Raw genomic sequence first — 18,075 nt, 5'->3', positions numbered from 1 at the left:
GTAGCTGCTAATCTTTTTGGCATGAAGTTACGAGTCCCATGATTTCTCTTCCCTGACTGCAACTCATCACAGCTGACTAACCACCAAATACATTCATTCGCAACTTAGGTAGATGTAGGCACAACAGATCTTTAATGGAGGCGCATCCATACCCCCGTTCTTGCCCAGGACTCGAACCTGGGTCTTCTTGCTTGATAGGCGAGAGAGTAACCTTCAACTATAAGCGCCTTTCCTCAACAAAGCGTGGCTTTAAGTATGACTCTTCAGATTCTCAACTACAAACTTTGGGATGAGAATATTATTCTCATTTTCTTCACCACTGGCTAAAAAATCACTGAAGCTGACTGACTACCAGTTACCGTATTTATTACCTGGACTGACAGGCAGCATTTTTAAAGGAAGGTGCACCAAGCAATCGTTCAAACACACACACACACACACTATATATATATATATATATATATATATATATATATATATATATATATATATATATATATATATATATATAGAGAGAGAGAGAGAGAGAGAGAGAGAGAGAGAGAGAGAGAGAGAGAGAGAGAGAGAGAGAGAGACCCTCTTGAAACGCATATAAAACTGAAATTTGGCGAGAAACAAAGATAAAAGCACAACGCAGAAGTGGAAAAACACATCGCATAGGTCAAGCCATCCTCTGACAGAAGCAAAATAAATGCAAATTGTTGCATTTACGAAAGCAAGGATAAAAACTAATCAAGGGTAGCTGATCGAGAGTGATGACGATAATAATAGATAACAATTAAGGATAACGAGACCACCGCATAACTGCGATTTGAGAATTAGAAGATAAATACGGCTGGACTCCACAACCTTGCTCAAAGCACACACTAAGACACACACGCACAAGCGCGCACACACAGAGCGACGTAAACTCCCCGAAATGATACTTACACACACACACACACACGCACGCACACACACACTCGCACTTGAATGTAATCCAAATGAGCTCGCCACGGTAAACACGCTCTTAAGAGCCGTTACCGCAAGGTCGTAAATGAGCAAGGTGGGGTTGTTGCCAAGCCAAGCTATCACCACATGAATAATTGATACCGTATCTCTCTCTCTCTCTCTCTCTCTCTCTCTCTCTCTCTCTCTCTCTCTTTTGGGGACACCCCCTCCACTCTCCATATCCGCGCCCACCATGCATACACGACCCTCGTTTCGACAGGGTCCTAATAACCCCCTCCCCCCCGCCCAGGTGCTGCTCTTAACAGCAAGACGACCACAGGACCTGGGACCAAATCTCTAAGGGTCAGGTTTGCCGCATTTCACTAAACTCTGCGCCTGCGCAAAAAAACTATGTATGTGCGAATTACACACAGAAATACATACTTACAGATCCACACGCAAACGCACTAGGACGTACATTATCCGATAATTTGTCTTGGAAATTTTTTTTTTTTCTTTTTAATCAAAATTCACTTCGAGAAGCAGACCACACTTGTCAAATCGTCTACCTGAAATATTCCTTTCATTCTGCGAGATCTCCTGAATGGTAAAAAAAAAATTAGGAATAAAAGATTACAAAGGAATCCAGTGACGAACAGATGCAACCAAAGCAGCTGTACTGTGCAGATTCGTATTTTCGTAAGCTGGGACACACGGAAACAAGCGCTCGACGATCAAAGGCGGCGAGTACACCGTCCAAGCACCAGTGAACAAGAAGCTGCAGACTCAGGTTCTGACTGATTTCGACGAGAGAAGGCAAACTTGCAGAAGAAACGGACAATAACACCGAATGTAGTAGTCGTAGTAGTAGTATACAGAATTTAGGCCAAAGGCCAAGCGCTGGGACCAATGAGGTTACACAGGGCTGAAACGGAAATTGGCATTAAAAAGGTTGAAAGGCGTAACAGGAGGAAAACCTCCCAGCTGCATTATGAATCAACTGTTAGGAGAGGGGTAGAAAGGAAGATGGAAGAAAGAGAATATGAACGGAGGTACAGTAAAAGGACTAAAAGGGGTTGCAGCCAGGGGACAAAGGGACGTTGCAAAGAACCCTAGGCAATGCCTACAGTGCACCGCAATGAGGGTAACACCGGAATGGGATCATTCCAGAGACTATTCTCGTCATTTCGAAAGGAGTTTAATGAAGCCTTGGTGAAGGTCTTTCATCTACGTGAAGGGAGAGATACAAACCTTCCCTACCAAGTTCAGATCTGGGGACAGAAAACCCCCTTCACGATCGGGAAATCCCGCAAACTTGAGGTGAGAGGGGACAACCAATTGGCGAATTGTCCTCCTCGCAGTCTACTGCTGCCGAGTTGGCCACGGTGATAACCGGTTTTATTCGGAATTTCGCTGGTTCGGGCGGCCCAAGGCCCTCTCGTTCTTGCCCAGGCCTGAAGGGAACCCGAGAAAGGAAGCTAAAATGCTAAACGGTCGAATCTGAACGCTACAAGGTTGGGCTTGGTATGGTGTTGCCTTGAGATATTTGACGATCAAAACTAATGGGGGAATGTGTTCCTAACCTGGCAGAAATTCAGTAAACAAAACCACCATTTGAAGAAATAATTCTTTAAAAATAACGATAATTAAAGACTCTTATTCAATTAATCCATTCTTAATACATACCGAACTAATAAAGCGATTAGAACTGGATATGAAATTCATTCTTTAATCAACAATAAACGACGAAAAATTAATTTGTGACTCTAGAAAACATTATTCTTATATCAACAAAAATAAAATGGTCCACTCTTTCACAAGAAGCTACACCAAATACCTAACAATAATAATCACCCACAAAAATTCTATTAAGCCCAAAACAAAAGGTATTTTGGTCCTTTTGCCTTATCTTACATCTGCGTTCATTTATGGCACATGGAAAAAGAATTAAAAACAATAAAAAGAATTGATTTTCGCGGGACCAGACTCGAACTATAATCGACCCTAACGTCAGTAGACACAGGGGCAAAATTTACGAGGGAAAATGAATTGAAAGTTAAACTATTATAAAAAGAACAGGAAGAAAGAATGTCATGATTTTTCGTCCTCACCTTCGCACTGCTTGCCAACGGGTCCGCTCCCCCAAATGTAGTCACGACCTGAAACGAAAAGGAAAAAATGAAATCATTACAGAGATTACAGAGACATCTGGACGATGAACTGTCAATCATGCGACTGAAAGTAGAGTAACCACGTTACGTCATCAACACATACCTTCTTGGAGTGTGTGTGTGTGTGCGTGTGTGTAGAAAGGAAAAGATACCGATTTGAAATGAAATCGATTAGCGATGCCAACTTGGCGCCCTCCCAGTTATTTAGTCAACACGTGGGTTCTCATTTTGGCCTACCAGGAAAAGTCTCTCCCCCCCTCCTCCCCTGCACTAACCCAGTCCTCCAAGATATCAAAACAAAAAATTCAGGTCTGCTTCCTCTAAAAACATTACAGAAACATGTAAAATGTTTAAATGAAAATAACAGGCTCATACATATCGACGCGCTCTCTCTCTCTCTCTCTCTCTCTCTGGTCACATACTTATCAGACGGAATGTGATAAATGCCTGCATCTAGTACACGTGTTTTAGCTACTTAATAAAAATTCCCAGGTAATCTCACCTGGTTACGAAGGTTAATTTAGGTTTCATTACAATTATCAAACATGCTGCTATTCTTGGTAATTATGTCAGATGGGTGGCTTCAGAGATAAAGCGACACAGCAGTCACTGTCAAAATCATACCTGAAATGTTGAATCGGGAATGAACCCCATGAACACAAAAGACTCACAATATCAGCGCGTCACGCAACGAGAGAGAGAGAGAGAGAGAGAGAGAGAGAGAGAGAGAGAGAGAGAGAGAGAGAGAGAGAGAGAGAGAGAGAGAGAGAGAAATTAATCTTAATCCTTATCTCAAAAGTATACTTGAAATGTACCCCACCCTGTCAAAATTAACACCAGAGTCTACTTGAGTTGGCAGCCTTCTTGCGCAACAAAACCAGCAACAGACTACCAAATTAAAAAGAAAAAAATCTCCCTAACTCTGGAAATGCTCCATAAATCAGTGAAAGCATAAGCATGAAAAGAATTCCAAGGACAGATGGAGGCGGGAAGCTGCAAGCAAGCACTCAACGACCGGCAGGAGTTATTCGCCACATTTCAAGGGGGAAAAAAAAAATCGACAATCCGAGACCAAACTTTCGCAGACCGAGTGGATCAAGGAAGGCTTCTCATAGCACATCGTTACTCTCTCTCTCTCTCTCTCGTCCTTGAGATACTTCTTTATATTAAGGGGATGGCGATGCCAGTATCAACACAAAGAGCCACGACTGACCTTGAGAAATGTAACGGCTTTTAATTCTGTTATTATCTTCTTTTTTTTCTCAGAATGAATGTACACATGTCTTCTTACAATTTTGATTTCCTGTACTTATCGGGGCAAAAGGTTAGTGCTAGCAGCACGACAGGAAGTTTACCACTTAAGAACAGCTGATGTAACTCCAGCTTCTAGACAGGCGACTGTCATAGTAGTCTCCACGTGAGACAAGCTTCTTTCGAACTTGGTTCGCTGTTCAAAGCAACTATGGAGACACGTGACTCCTCACATAAGTGTCAACATATTATACAAGAGCTCCCTTTAACACCTCTTAAATATGTGGAGCTCCGGAAAAACTGGGGGGATAAAATACCAACTTTCATCACTAAAAAAAATGTAAAAATATACGAATGAAGGCAAACAGCAACAAAACGAGAATAACGCAATAACGATTCAAAATTAGAACCTGATGATACGACAGCATATACAAGAAGTGAACACATTTAAGTGGGCATCACTACAGTCTGGAGAGAGAGAGAGAGAGAGAGAGAGAGAGAGAGAGAGAGAGAGAGAGAGAGAGAGAGAGAGACTACGTAACAGGTTACACAAACGAATGTCCAGCTCTCAGCTAGCCAACAGCTAAAAGAAATTCTCTTCTGATTCCTCTCCAATTTACTTTAAAAGCTATCTTCTACCTATTTTAAAAGCTATCTTCTACCTATTTGAAAAGCTATCTTCTACTTATTCATTTAATATTCGACTTATTTGTAAACAATTCTAACAGACAGCGAAGCACGGAAGGCAGAGTAGCTTAAAAAAAAAAGGGGGGGAGGTACTCCTTGTAGTCCTTGAGAAACGTATGGGTGGGTAGGGGATTGGTTATAGGAGGTCCATCTCGGGGGAGAGGGGGCGGCGAGCAGTGCGATGTAAACAAAGCGAGCGCGACATCATTCTCACTCAAGGGGGAGCTTTGGGTCCAACAAATGGCCCTCATTAGCCCACTGACTGGGACACATGGTTCAATGGATGTCTATCTCTTCCTTTTAGGAAGGCCCGGGGCCAATTAAATGCGTTAATCTAAGCATCTAAGCAAAAGGAGACCCGGGTGAATACAAAATGGCGGCGCTGTCGCTGCCGCTGAGATTAGGGCCAGGGAGTTTGTGCCGGATTTGCAGGCAGACGTGTCGTACAAACGGGGAAACACAATTTGACACAAAGACCTCTTTTCTATAACTTGAATATTTCACAATACAAGGTTACTGGTCAAATAAAACACACTCTTTAATACAAGGTTAAGGGTCAAGTAACACAGGGGAAAACAAAATCAAGGATAGAATGCCAAAGTTTGGAAGGGATTAAGGAAGTCTCTAGAGTCCATTACGAACAATTATTGTACAATTTAAAAAATTATTCCATGTTGCAGTGGGATTAACCAATTTCTGGACTGGGCAGTTAGCCTCAAATAATCCCGATTAGTTATACGTACGGACAAAGGGCATGGCGTGAGCATTTCTGTGCCCAGTACATAACCCTCTCACAAACGACCGGGTTAATGCCTTTACGAGCAAGGGAACACAGACGTTTTTCACCATCGACACCGTGGTACCGATCCCATAATTATACAGGATGTGAATTAATGTTAAAAACTATTCTTTGTTTAACAGCAGACCACAACGAAGAACAAGACATTTGTCGAATATTTATAATGTAATATAATATATAATTCAAGAACATATTACAACAGTAAACTATCTGGCGACTCCATATTGATAAATTGATGTTAGTATATTATCACCATTCAGCTTATGCAAAGAGGATATATGACAATAAATATTGTGTGCTTGTGTATGTATGTATATATACATACATATATATATATATGTCTTAAATGTGTAAGAGAAGGTCTCTGTCCTGCCTTACGCATTTTTACACGTTTTACTCGAGCCTCGGCTTTTGACCCCAGTTGATCAACTGACTCCCAGGAATTTATCGACCCCCGGATTGTTTCGCTGACCGCAGCGGGGTCGATTTCAACCACTTCAACGACCCATTATCTACAGCCACCTACTTACGACAGAGAAAATATATATATATATATATATATATATATATATATATATATATATATATATATATATATATGATGTACATACATGTATGTATGTATATACTTATAAATATATCAATGTGTGTGTGTGCGTAAGTGTGTCCCTACCCGCAGAGATAAGCCAGAGATAAGGAAACAGCAAAATTTCAAAAGGTTTCGGGAGAACCGAACAACTTGATGATAATAAGTTTAAGGCAGAGGCTCCAACGAATATACCTGCAATAAATGGTAAAACCTGAATGGAGGCTCTAAGGCAATCATGAAAATATGTTGGCTGGAAATACTTTCAAATATTAAAGCATATCGCTGGAACAGCGAGGCAAATGCCAGGAATCGGTCTAAACTAACCTAGCCTTGACGCCAGTGCTGTCTCTATTAATATGTCTCGATTCTAGATTTCCCCAGCTTTCAATGCAGAGGCAGTCATGTACACGACTTATTACGTGTATAAAGTAAGTCACCAATGCAGAGGCCGTCATGTACACGACTTATTACGTGTATAAAGTAAGTCACCAATGCAGAGGCCGTCATGTACACGACTTATTACGTGTATTCAATGCAGAGGCAGTCATGTACACGACTTATTACGTGTATAAAGTAAGTCACCAATGCAGAGGCCGTCATGTACACGACTTATTACGTGTATAAAGTAAGTCAGCACAATGTCTTTCGAACAGAGACGACTGAGAAAAATCAGCATTCCAGACATACATGAGATCATAACTTCATACATCTTAAGATATCAATTAAAGAGACCGATTCGCTCCTGTCGAACAATGGACTAATAAACTAATACCTATTTTTAATGAAGGAAGCTCCAACTTACCTGCGGACATATTACTCAACGTCTCAAATCAACAAACAAACAAAATATTCGACAAAGGGGATGACACTAAGACATGGCTGGAGTAGACGATTCACAATGCCTCAGAAAAATCCTCTTCCTTCCGACTGCGAGGCAAGTCTTGCTTCCTGTTACGACTTGTTCACATCTGCTGGTGGGGGAGGGGTGAGGGAGAGGAGGCGGGGGGGGGAGGAACAAGTGCGGGTGAGGTAATAATAATGGTTAGTCACTGGTCAATTACTTAACGCCGCTATTTCAGGCAGTTATCCAATCAGAGCTCATGATATTATACCATCACAATGCACCTTCTAAGGAGCGATCTTAATCTGTTTTCTTCACAACTACCGTATAATTCCTGCCTTCCGCATCGTTTATATTATGTTAAGGAAAATACTTAATCAATGCAACTTATAAAATTCACTGATACTTATGAATCATCTGCAGAATAATTCTAGATACGGCAGGTGAAGGTATATCTTCTAATGGCGAACAGAAACCGCATCAAAACCCAGCTTTCCTGCTTTCTTTCGTGATTCCAAACGGCGAGAACGTTCCTTCCCATTATCACGCTCTTTACGGAATGTTATTCAACTTGACTTTCTCTGCTTTAATGTCGAAGACTACGGGAAAATTTCGGAAAGTTGTCTGCAAGGCATCTCAAATTTCTCGCCTTCCCACATCTCCAGGTTGCAACTAAAAATTCTCTTCCAAAACGGAAAGAAGTAGCAAAACAATACACAAAGTAAAGACATGAGTTGCATAAAGGCAAAGAGACAATTAAGCAAATGTAATACGATCAAGTGGGAGCGGTTACTAATAAGTTACATGAGATAATTACGGCTGTAAGACCTGACGTTTCTGGTAACACTCCAACAACGATAAGTCTCCTCTTACGAGAACTCGGAGCTAAATCTACATTCTTAAGGTTAAATGATTTTTGCGATCGTCAAGACTAAAGGTTACAAGTTATTTATGACACGCTCTGCAAAATCCTATTCCCGACTTTCGAACATGAGATATTTAAAAGACTTAAAGATTATTCAAGCATATTTTACGACTGAGAAGGCAAGATGTAAAATAAAATATGCCTCGTGGTAATCATACGAAGACTGGCTTCCAAAAGAGAACAATGACTCACGACTATCAACATACAATCAAGATCTAAATGTTGATACAGACCTTGATGCATTCTCCGTTCAGTTGAGAATCGCTTGCTATCCAAGTCGGCAACTCGTCGCATACATATCACAAACAGGTTGAAAACGCGTCAAGGACTGTAAATGGAAAACGATGATCGTATGAAGGGACGGGTTAGGACCACCAACAAGTCGAGGACTTGTATTCAACCAGAATTTTCTCGAACTCATCCCTGCTGAGAGAGAGAGAGAGAGAGAGAGAGAGAGAGAGAGAGAGAGAGAGAGAGAGAAATTTTTTCCTCTTTCATGAAAGGGTTTACAACATGAGGGTGCACCCACACTGCAGTAAAACATGTTACAAACACACGTCGGCGACTTATCGCATACATGTCACAAACAAGTTGAAGACATGTCGATGACTTGTATTGAACTAGTATGTGACATGTGCGCGACAGGTTTCCGAGCTGTGTTTATAACATGTTTTACTGCAGTGTGGACGAACCCTCAAGCTGTGAACCCTTTTGTAAAAAATTCTCTCTCTCTCTCTCTCTGGGGACGAGGTCGAGCAAATTCTCCTCAGTTTTAAACAATCAATCATAGGAATGCCTGCGACTTAATCAAGCAGAGAAAGCACCCAACTTCGCAAGGAAATCTCAGGGAAAACGGACCCAAGGGAAGCTCCTTCAGGAGTGCCAAGTCATTTCAAGACGGCGCTTGGGGTGACATGACAGGCCGTGACAGATAACCGTCATTTCACGTCAGTCAAAACTTGGCGTCGGTCATGTCATTCAAAAGAAGTATTCCTCGTGATTTAATTCGTTACCTAATTTCATAGGGGACAAAGCTATGCATTTTCGTCTTGCATGGTCATCAAAATTTCAATATACATACGTACATACATACATACATACACACATATACAAACATACACTATATATGATTATAATCACTTTAACACATAATCCATTTATCACACATCACCACCAGAGGTTAAAAAGTGAAAGACTGGATGTAGGTCCTGACCGGTTTCAGCTTTATTTCCAAGCCATTGACGTCAATTGGAAATAAAAGTTGAAACAGGTCAGAACCTACAGCCAGTATTTCATTTTTCCACCAGTGGTGATGTGTAATATATATATATATATATATATATATATATATATATATATATATATATATATATATATATATATGTGTGTATATATAGTGTCATATGCATTGGGACCTGTCCCACTGGCTGTCGGCCTAAGAAACAGGAGATCAGCGCCTGCCCTATGAGACTACAGAGGCCCAAGAGGACTTTAACTTTTTAACTAATATATATTTTAACTATATATATATATATATATATATATATATATATATATATATATATATATATATATATATATATATGAAACTAAGTGAAACTGGACAAGAATCATATTAATATACGGCAATAAATTCATAACACTTTGAAAACAGAGTGTAAAATAAAACTACCTTAGTGGGTATAACCCAAGGAAAGGTCGACATAATTTACATAATACTGCAAAGGATTTCCAACCTTCGCCCTGATTAAGAAACCGGACCACTTATCACGCCTGTGCTTACTGAATCAGAGTACCACTCGGTTTCATAAGTCGCGAATCTTCACTTCTCACGTAATCTAGCAAGTGATAAGAACATCCTCTCCGAATGAATTAACTTTCTGATGCTGCGATTGTTCGTAATGTTTGGTCTGTTTTCTCAGTGTCGTTTTTATCTATGTCTCTTGGGAACTCATTTTCAATTGTATATTTCATGATTCTCTCTCTCTCTCTCTCTCTCAGTTTTCAATTATATATTTAAATTATTCAACTTTCTTGAATTATATATTTTAAATTATCTCTCAACTTTCAACTTTCATGAATTATATATTTAATTTGGAATTATATACATTTAATTCTCTCTCTCTCTCTCTCTCTCTCTCTCTCTCTCTCTCTCTCTCTCTCTCTCTCTCTCTCTCTCTCTCTCTCTCTCTCAACTTTCATGAATTATATATTTAATTTGGTATGTTTTCTCATTGCAATTTTTATCTATATCTCTCGGAAGCTAATATTCTTATAGATTTAATTCTCTCTCTCTCTCTCTCTCTCTCTCTCTCTCTCTCTCTCTCTCTCTCTCTCAACTTTCATGAATTATGTTTTTAATTTGGTATGTTTTCTCATTGCTATTTCTATCTATATCTCTCGGAAGCTAATATTCTTATACATTTAATTCTCTCCCTCTCTCTCTCTCTCTCATTGTACCCGCTCATGTTCCTACCGTTGAGGTAAAATGGATTTATTCCAAGTTCATTTTCCTTCTGCAGGACTTCTCACAGAATCGCAATAAATAAATAATTAAATAATTACACACAAAAAATAAATAAATCAATAAAATCGAGAACTCAAAATGTCGTACATCAACTGTCAAAGGTCAATGGCCCCTTTAATGGGCCATAATAATAATAATAATAATAATAATAATAATAATAATAATAATAATAATAATAATAATAAACGCACACACAAGTACCTACAATAATGGTCTCCATCATCTGAGGTAAAGATTACTTGGCCGAGGCCTTTTCGCTTTTAATCACGCTAAATGGTACACAATTCGACTAAAAACTGATCACTCTCAGATATGTTCTTCATTTAACCCCCCTGCAGACGCACTTCCTATCCACACCAGGCGACTAACACCAGGTGCATAAATCACTGCTAGATTTTCAAGGTAACCTACTCCTACTATTCCTCTAGTTGGTCGGTTCGCAATTCCAAAGCAGGTTCTTCAGCTGGAGAGAGAGAGAGAGAGAGAGAGAGAGAGAGAGAGAGAGAGAGAGAGAGAGAGAGAGAGAGAGAGAGAGAGAGAACTGATACTTTTTAAACTACATATGTTCAACTTCTTTCCTGCACCACCACTTCCAAGAAACTTCCAGCAAGCGAGTGCTAGTAACTTCTCCCTTTCGAAAAAGCTTCGCCAAAATGTAACATTTTTGCAAGACAACATTTTCGTGCAGAGAGAGAGAGAGAGAGAGAGAGAGAGAGAGAGAGAGAGAGAGAGAGAGAGAGAGAGAGAGAGAGAGATTGCTAGCTTGCACGTTCATCAACACAAATGCCGGAAATGAAGTGCGATGCAAATTTGTACAGTATTATGTTTCGATAAATCATTCCAACACTGATGGACGTTCTAGTTAAGCCTTTTTCATAGTCCTAATTCATTTGTTCTCATTACTGCTTTAAAAGTCTTTTTAAAAGATCTCTATCCATCATTAAAAACTGTTTTACCCTAAAAGATCTCTATCCATCATTAAAAACTGTTTTACCCTGAACATCAACTTCCAATTTGAAGATATCCTAGAGTCAGTTTCCAGCCCCCAAAAGGACACTGGAAAATGAAACCAGCTGGAATGAAGTCCACATCAACGACTGAACACCTTCCTGTTCCTCGCTCTTGCCTGAAACCCCACTGTCACTGTGATGACAAGGTTAATTCAAGGTCACCCACAGACAAATTTGGCAATGGCCCTACCTGGGTGCCCAAAATTATGCAGTTGTCCCAGGAGGACCGCGACCACGATAGTAACTATGCCATCCTTTCTGTACTGACGTGACTGGCTATTCTGAATACCTTACAAAAACCTGCTACTATTTTACGTCTAAACTCAAGGGTTCCTTGTGGGGATGTAAGTTATTCATTTGATAATGAATTAACGCCCTGGCAACAACCAAATGAATGAAGAAGCAGGATTTGCAAAACACATTTAAATTACCTGTCTCGTAACACTATCATATTCCATTTATCAAAATGAATTAAGATCATACCGAATAAACAGAAACAGTAAGAGTGAACACATCATGAATGAATGTTCACGTTAGTGTTAAAATCTGAATGAATTTTAACGTTTCGAAATAAGAAACCGGCTAGGTACATTACTTCAAAAATCTTTAAAAAAAATTAAAATTAAAATGTCGTATCACAGCCATTAAAACATATTAACGTTTCTTATCAAGACATGGCCAGGCCAGACATCACTTACGCCCAGGCAGTGACTTAACCACCTCGTTCACAGATCGATTTACTGCCGGATTAACGTGGCGTCATCCCAGAAAAGGCCATCAAAATCGAATTAGATAACCTGTAAACTACACGTACCTAACAGCTTAGCTTCAGCTGTGTAGCACATGGCCAGTCATCCAGCTGTGGAATTGGCAAAATGTGACTTTATTTATTTATTTATCTACTTAGTTACTTTATCAAGAGGATGCTGGACAAGCAACCGACATCATTTATCTATTCTGCATCCCAGCGACCGCCCCCCCTCCCCCACCAACCTCCGCCAAGGACAGAGAGAGAGAGAGAAGAAAAGTTCAAACATATCTAACCCACCTCACATACGGTCTCACTAACCATTAACAACACTGACTATAATAACGGGCAACTCCAAGTATTGAAAAAAGCCAAAATGTCCCCTACGGAAGGTGGTGCGTCAGTGCACCTCACGTGGTGCACTCTAGGCATTACTAAAGGACGTTTGAAGCGCCTCTTCGACCCCTTGCTGCACCCAATCTTCAGCATTTTTACTTTGCCTCCATTCCCAATTCCTTTCCGCAATCATACTGTCCAACCTCTCAAACTATTACTTCCTAATGCAACCGTAGGGTTTCTCCCATTTCCACCTTTAGATCCTTGTACTTCATTTATATTTTCTGGATTTCATTATCTTGCTGTCCAGCCACTCCAACTGGCTCCCTCATTTCACTGTCTCAAGGCCTGAATGGGCGGAAGTGCCCCAGTGCTTGGCCTGACAGCATAAATTTCATAAAAGCAAATGAAATCTAACTTTCCGGTTCCTGTCATTATCATTAATTATTTACCATGCACGGACACGAAGAGTAGAAGGGATAATACATGAATTTGCGAATTAAACTGCCACGCAAGCTTCCACTTATACGAAGAACGGGTACAAAGATAAACAAATATTAAAAGTAAACTTTGGACGAGAAGCGTGGCATCTGACTCTAGAATTATAGCCCCTCATTAAAATGTTTGTTTTGGGGGAATATTATTATTCTTCCTCTTGTCTCCCTACAATAATTATTTATTTTATTATATAAAATACCCGTGTGAGCTCGTTTATAAACGTAATGTAACATTTAATGACTTTATTCTTTTGTTAAACCTACAGGACACACAATCAGCCATCCTCTTTTGCATAACACTGATGCTTTTCCTTCTTACAATTTACCTTTGGAATGTGGAATCTTTTACATGCAAACCACCGCGCTCATCCTAAGCAGTTTTAGTTATAAAAAAAAACCCTAGGTTGATATATCTTCAAGGACACGTATACAAAATATTCATGGAACCTTTACTGAAAAGAAAAATCTTCCCATCAGCAAGTAGCAATCTAAATGTCCTGTTTATTAGGGGAAACTGCCAAATAGACACAATAAGCAATGAGATAAATGGGCGATACTTTTTTTATCCACAAAATAAAAGTGAATATCGAAATAGATGCGGAGTGCCCCGAACAAAAAGTCTGGGTGACTTTCCATCACATATCCCCTATAATTTCCGAATCTCATTTGGCAAGATCAATATTGGCAATACCCCACTATTACTGGAATAAAACATCCTCGTATGCGCTGAGCAAGATCTTGCTTAGTCCAAATTCGTTTCAAAAGCGTGGGATGTTACGACGAACTAGGAGAGAGAGAGAGAGAGAGAGAGAGAGAGAGAGAGAGAGAGAGAGAGAGAGAGAGAGAGCAAAAGAGTCAAAAGATGAACGTGGGATGTTAAGAATTAAGAGAGAGAGAGAGAGAGAGAGAGAGAGAGAGAGAGAGAGAGAGAGAGAGAGAGAGAGAGAGAGCAAAATCTTGTGTAGTCGAAATTCACTTCATGAACGTGGGATGTTACGAATTAGAGAGAGAGAGAGAGAGAGAGAGAGAGAGAGAGAGAGAGAGAGAGAGAGAGAGAGAGAGAGAGAGAGAAATCTTGCGTGGTCGAAATTCGTTTCAAAAGCGTGGGATGTTACGAACTAGGTGTGAGAGAGAGAGAGAGAGAGAGAGAGAGAGAGAGAGAGAGAGAGAGAGAGAGAGAGAGAGAGAGAGAGAGAGAGAGAAGACCCAGGACACATTAGAGAGAGAGAGAGAGAGAGAGAGAGAGAGAGAGAGAGAGAGAGAGAGAGAGAGTCATCTGGAACAATAACTATTCTGTACACCTGAGCACTCTAACAAACAGGAATTATAAAATACTTAGCCTGTGGGGTTCAACCCTGACTACTAACGTTCAAGTTTTGAACATCGACTCTGAATTATTATGCACATCGACTGTAATTAATGATTTTATTACTCTCTTTTTTCAGAGAGAGAGAGAGAGAGAGAGAGAGAGAGAGAGAGAGAGAGAGAGTGTGTAACTTCTATTCTTTCACAGCTACTGCACATCAACTGTATTAACCATTTTGTTCTTTTTTTGGTGAGAGAGAGAGAGTGTGAGTGAGAGAGAGAGAGAGAGAGAGAGAGAGAGAGAGAGAGAAAATGTTACCTCTACTCTTTCATGACTCCTGAGCTAAACTTTATATTTCTGACCAGTGATGTACGTCCTTGCCCCATAAAATATGACATAAAGGAAAAAAAAACCTAGAGAGCCAATACCGTCTGGTGGTTCTTCCTACACGCGATATGTACCAAGAGAAAAGATTACGAATAAGGGAATCATGCACCACAGATACCCTGAGGCTACCTACCTAACCTACACTAAAGTCACCTTGGGATTATATTATTCCCAGATCTTCGTGCAGGCGCAACATCTGCGTACGAGCGCGAAGATCCCCCAGTTCCACCGTCTCTCGTGGACGGACACGTGAAGCACCGGTCACTGATTTGAAAACGATCGGGCATTCCGAAATGCATGGCAAGGGAATTTCAGTTCCTCGTTGGGCGAGTCGGTAGAGTTGTCGGCTAGCACTCGCTAGGCCCGAGTTCGAGTCTCCGGCCGGCTAATGAAGAATTAGAGGAATTTATTTCTGGTGATAGAAATTCATTTCTCGCTATAATGTGGTTCGAATTCCACAATAAGCTGTAGGTCCCGTTGCTAGGTAACCAATTGGTTCTTAGCCACGTAAAATAAGTCCAATCCTTCGGGCCAGGCCTAGGAGAGATGGTAATCAGCTCAGTGGTCTGGTTAAACTTAGGTATGCCTTCTTTTAGCGACAACCGCACCAGAGTCGCTGGAAACCGTCTTGTTAAAAGACCTTCCAGTATCCACAGAAAATGGCAAGTAGCTATTTGTAACATAATTCTTTCTCACTTTCTCCTTTAATCCCAATTCGCTCTCATCCGCTCTCCGCCCTCCCATCTAACCGAATCCTAAGCAAATCCTAAACCCTCCCTCGAGCCATCAATCAAAGAACAGCTGGTTGCACTCAATCTGCTCTACACTTAGGACAGGGAGGCACCATCACCCGCGAAGCCAGCAGCCTTGGGCCTCGCAAGGAGTTCGTGCACGAGGTGACAATACAGTCACTTCTGTAAGTGTAACTGTATTGCGACTGTCATATCACAGACGGCGGGGATATCTGTCCCCGCGTGGAATCATGACGCTTGCATGGAAGGCCATCGTGCATTTTACCTTCCACTCTTCGACGTTGAATCACGTCTGTCATGAGCAAGATAAAATTGCCACACAATGAAATTCTGAACGCGATTTGCCATCTGCCATCTACTAGGAAATAGAACGGACGAGTGTAATCGGTATCTGCTTTTCCGAAGTCATGTATCTATATCAAACTTTCTGGGATGTAACAGATTTCGTCCAGAAACAAATGCATGTCAATGCCTGACATCACATTATGATAATGTTTCACATGACCATATCTCTTTCTCAAAGCAAAGACCGACGGCACGGGCAACTGAATGCACTACCTGGCCCTAGCCTCAACGAAAAGATTAAAGACCGCAGATAGGGGAAAGTGTTTGGATTTTACAAATGTTTTCCACGGGACTCCAGCCTAATGGGAGATGTAATGGGGAAAGGTGATAATTTTGCATTAAACTGTTTACTTTTCAAAATAAAAAAAAAACAAAAAAATGTAAACTTAGAAATAAATAGCCTAACGTCCTTCAACGGTGACCTCTGACTATCGTATTTCATTTCAGAAATGGCTGGAAAATCCGTCAAAACTTCTCGCACATCCGGCCTTGTTACAATACTGAGCTTGACAGGTAGGATGAATACCCTCCAGCATTTTCAAGCGCGGAAATATTTCTGTTCCAGAGCTTGCTTGATAATCCCGACATGAAAGCAAATCAGGAAAAAAAATTCCTTCAACAAAATCCTAGTCTTTTGCTTAGTCGTTTTTCTCATTCTTTTCTTTTACAAAATTTAAACCTGTGTCAATACGAAACGCAAAAAAAAAAAAATTCCATATTTTTCGACGGAGACGTTAAAGGACTAAACTGTTCTATTCCTTTATGAATCATTTCTCTATTTTATGAGCCTCGGAGCAAATCGCTTGGCAAAGCTTTTCAAATGTCTCTTCATCCTTTCAAAGAAGAATGAATAATAATAAAAACTGGGATCATTCAAAAATAAACAGCAAACTCGCCTATAAATCCACCCTACTGGATGCGTCCATACAAAAATGGACTTCAAAAGCCCCCGACCTTTCATAAACGCGGGTCCGAAAGTCCTCCTACAAATATGAAAACACCCTTTAATCATCGGGCGAGGCTCTCTCTCTCTCTCTCTCTCTCTCTCTCTCTCTCTCTCTCCTCAGCGGGGCAAATACAAAGGAATAGAGAAAAGGACACGACTCTTTCGCCTGACTTATCCAAAATCATTCGAACGGGAAAGCTGTTTGTCAGCGGTGGAAAACCCAGGGTCCATATACACATCCCACAAGACTGTTTAAGCCTTACGAATAAGGTGGTTGTTTGGATAGTGACTCTTTTCGTATATGTATTCTGACAATGATTGATTGATCGATTAATGGTCGTTAAAACTGGCGTCGCAACATCTAGGTTACTGAAGCCGTAAGGAAATTTAATGGAACACTAAAAGGAAATGGTTAAATGGTTTTGCAGAAAGTTTCATATAAAAGCATCCAATACAATATATATATATATATATATATATATATATATATATATATATATATATATATATATATATATATATATATATACACATATATAAATATAAATATAAATATATATATATATATATATATATATATATATATATATATATATATATATATATATATATATATATAAACGAATCACGAAAATATGGAACGTGATGAATATATAAATAAAGACAAAAGCCACAAGAGAAAGGGAAACATTGGAGTACTACAAGGCCTTTCGACTTCTAGTCCTTTACTTAGCAGACTGAAGAAATATGAAAATAAGTTTACAAACCACTAGTCATGACAACCAACAAGTCGTTGACTTGTATTCAACTTGTCTGAGATGTATTTTCCCTCGTAAAGCGATGATAATTTCCTTTGTGCACCATTAGAATTTACACCGATTGATGTTTGCAGGCAAGATCAAATCATTACAGCTTCACCGAATTTATCGGATCTATTGGCAAGAATCGCATTACTCAGCCATAGTCTATTAACGTCTGAGATCTATGCCAGAATAACTGTGATGTTTGGTTGGATAAGAATAGAGAAC

The 18,075-nt window shown here is 40.0% G+C and overlaps 1 protein-coding gene across 6 annotated transcripts in view; it reads right to left on the bottom strand.

Moving 5' to 3' along the window:
- Pi3K21B (phosphatidylinositol 3-kinase regulatory subunit alpha) overlaps positions 1-18,075 on the bottom strand; it is a 450,906-nt gene that overhangs the window by 73,190 nt on the left and 359,641 nt on the right. For all 6 annotated transcript variants that reach the window (XM_067130825.1, XM_067130827.1, XM_067130828.1 and 3 more), the window contains one exon: positions 3,042-3,089. In XM_067130825.1, coding sequence (XP_066986926.1) covers positions 3,042-3,089 — 48 coding nt within the window. The remainder of the gene's footprint in view (positions 1-3,041; positions 3,090-18,075) is intronic.

The sequence above is a fragment of the Macrobrachium rosenbergii genome, chromosome 29 (assembly GCF_040412425.1).
Source record: "Macrobrachium rosenbergii isolate ZJJX-2024 chromosome 29, ASM4041242v1, whole genome shotgun sequence".
In the NCBI taxonomy this organism is placed as follows: Eukaryota; Metazoa; Arthropoda; class Malacostraca; order Decapoda; family Palaemonidae; genus Macrobrachium; species Macrobrachium rosenbergii.
This window is presented reverse-complemented; position numbering and strand designations above follow the sequence as displayed.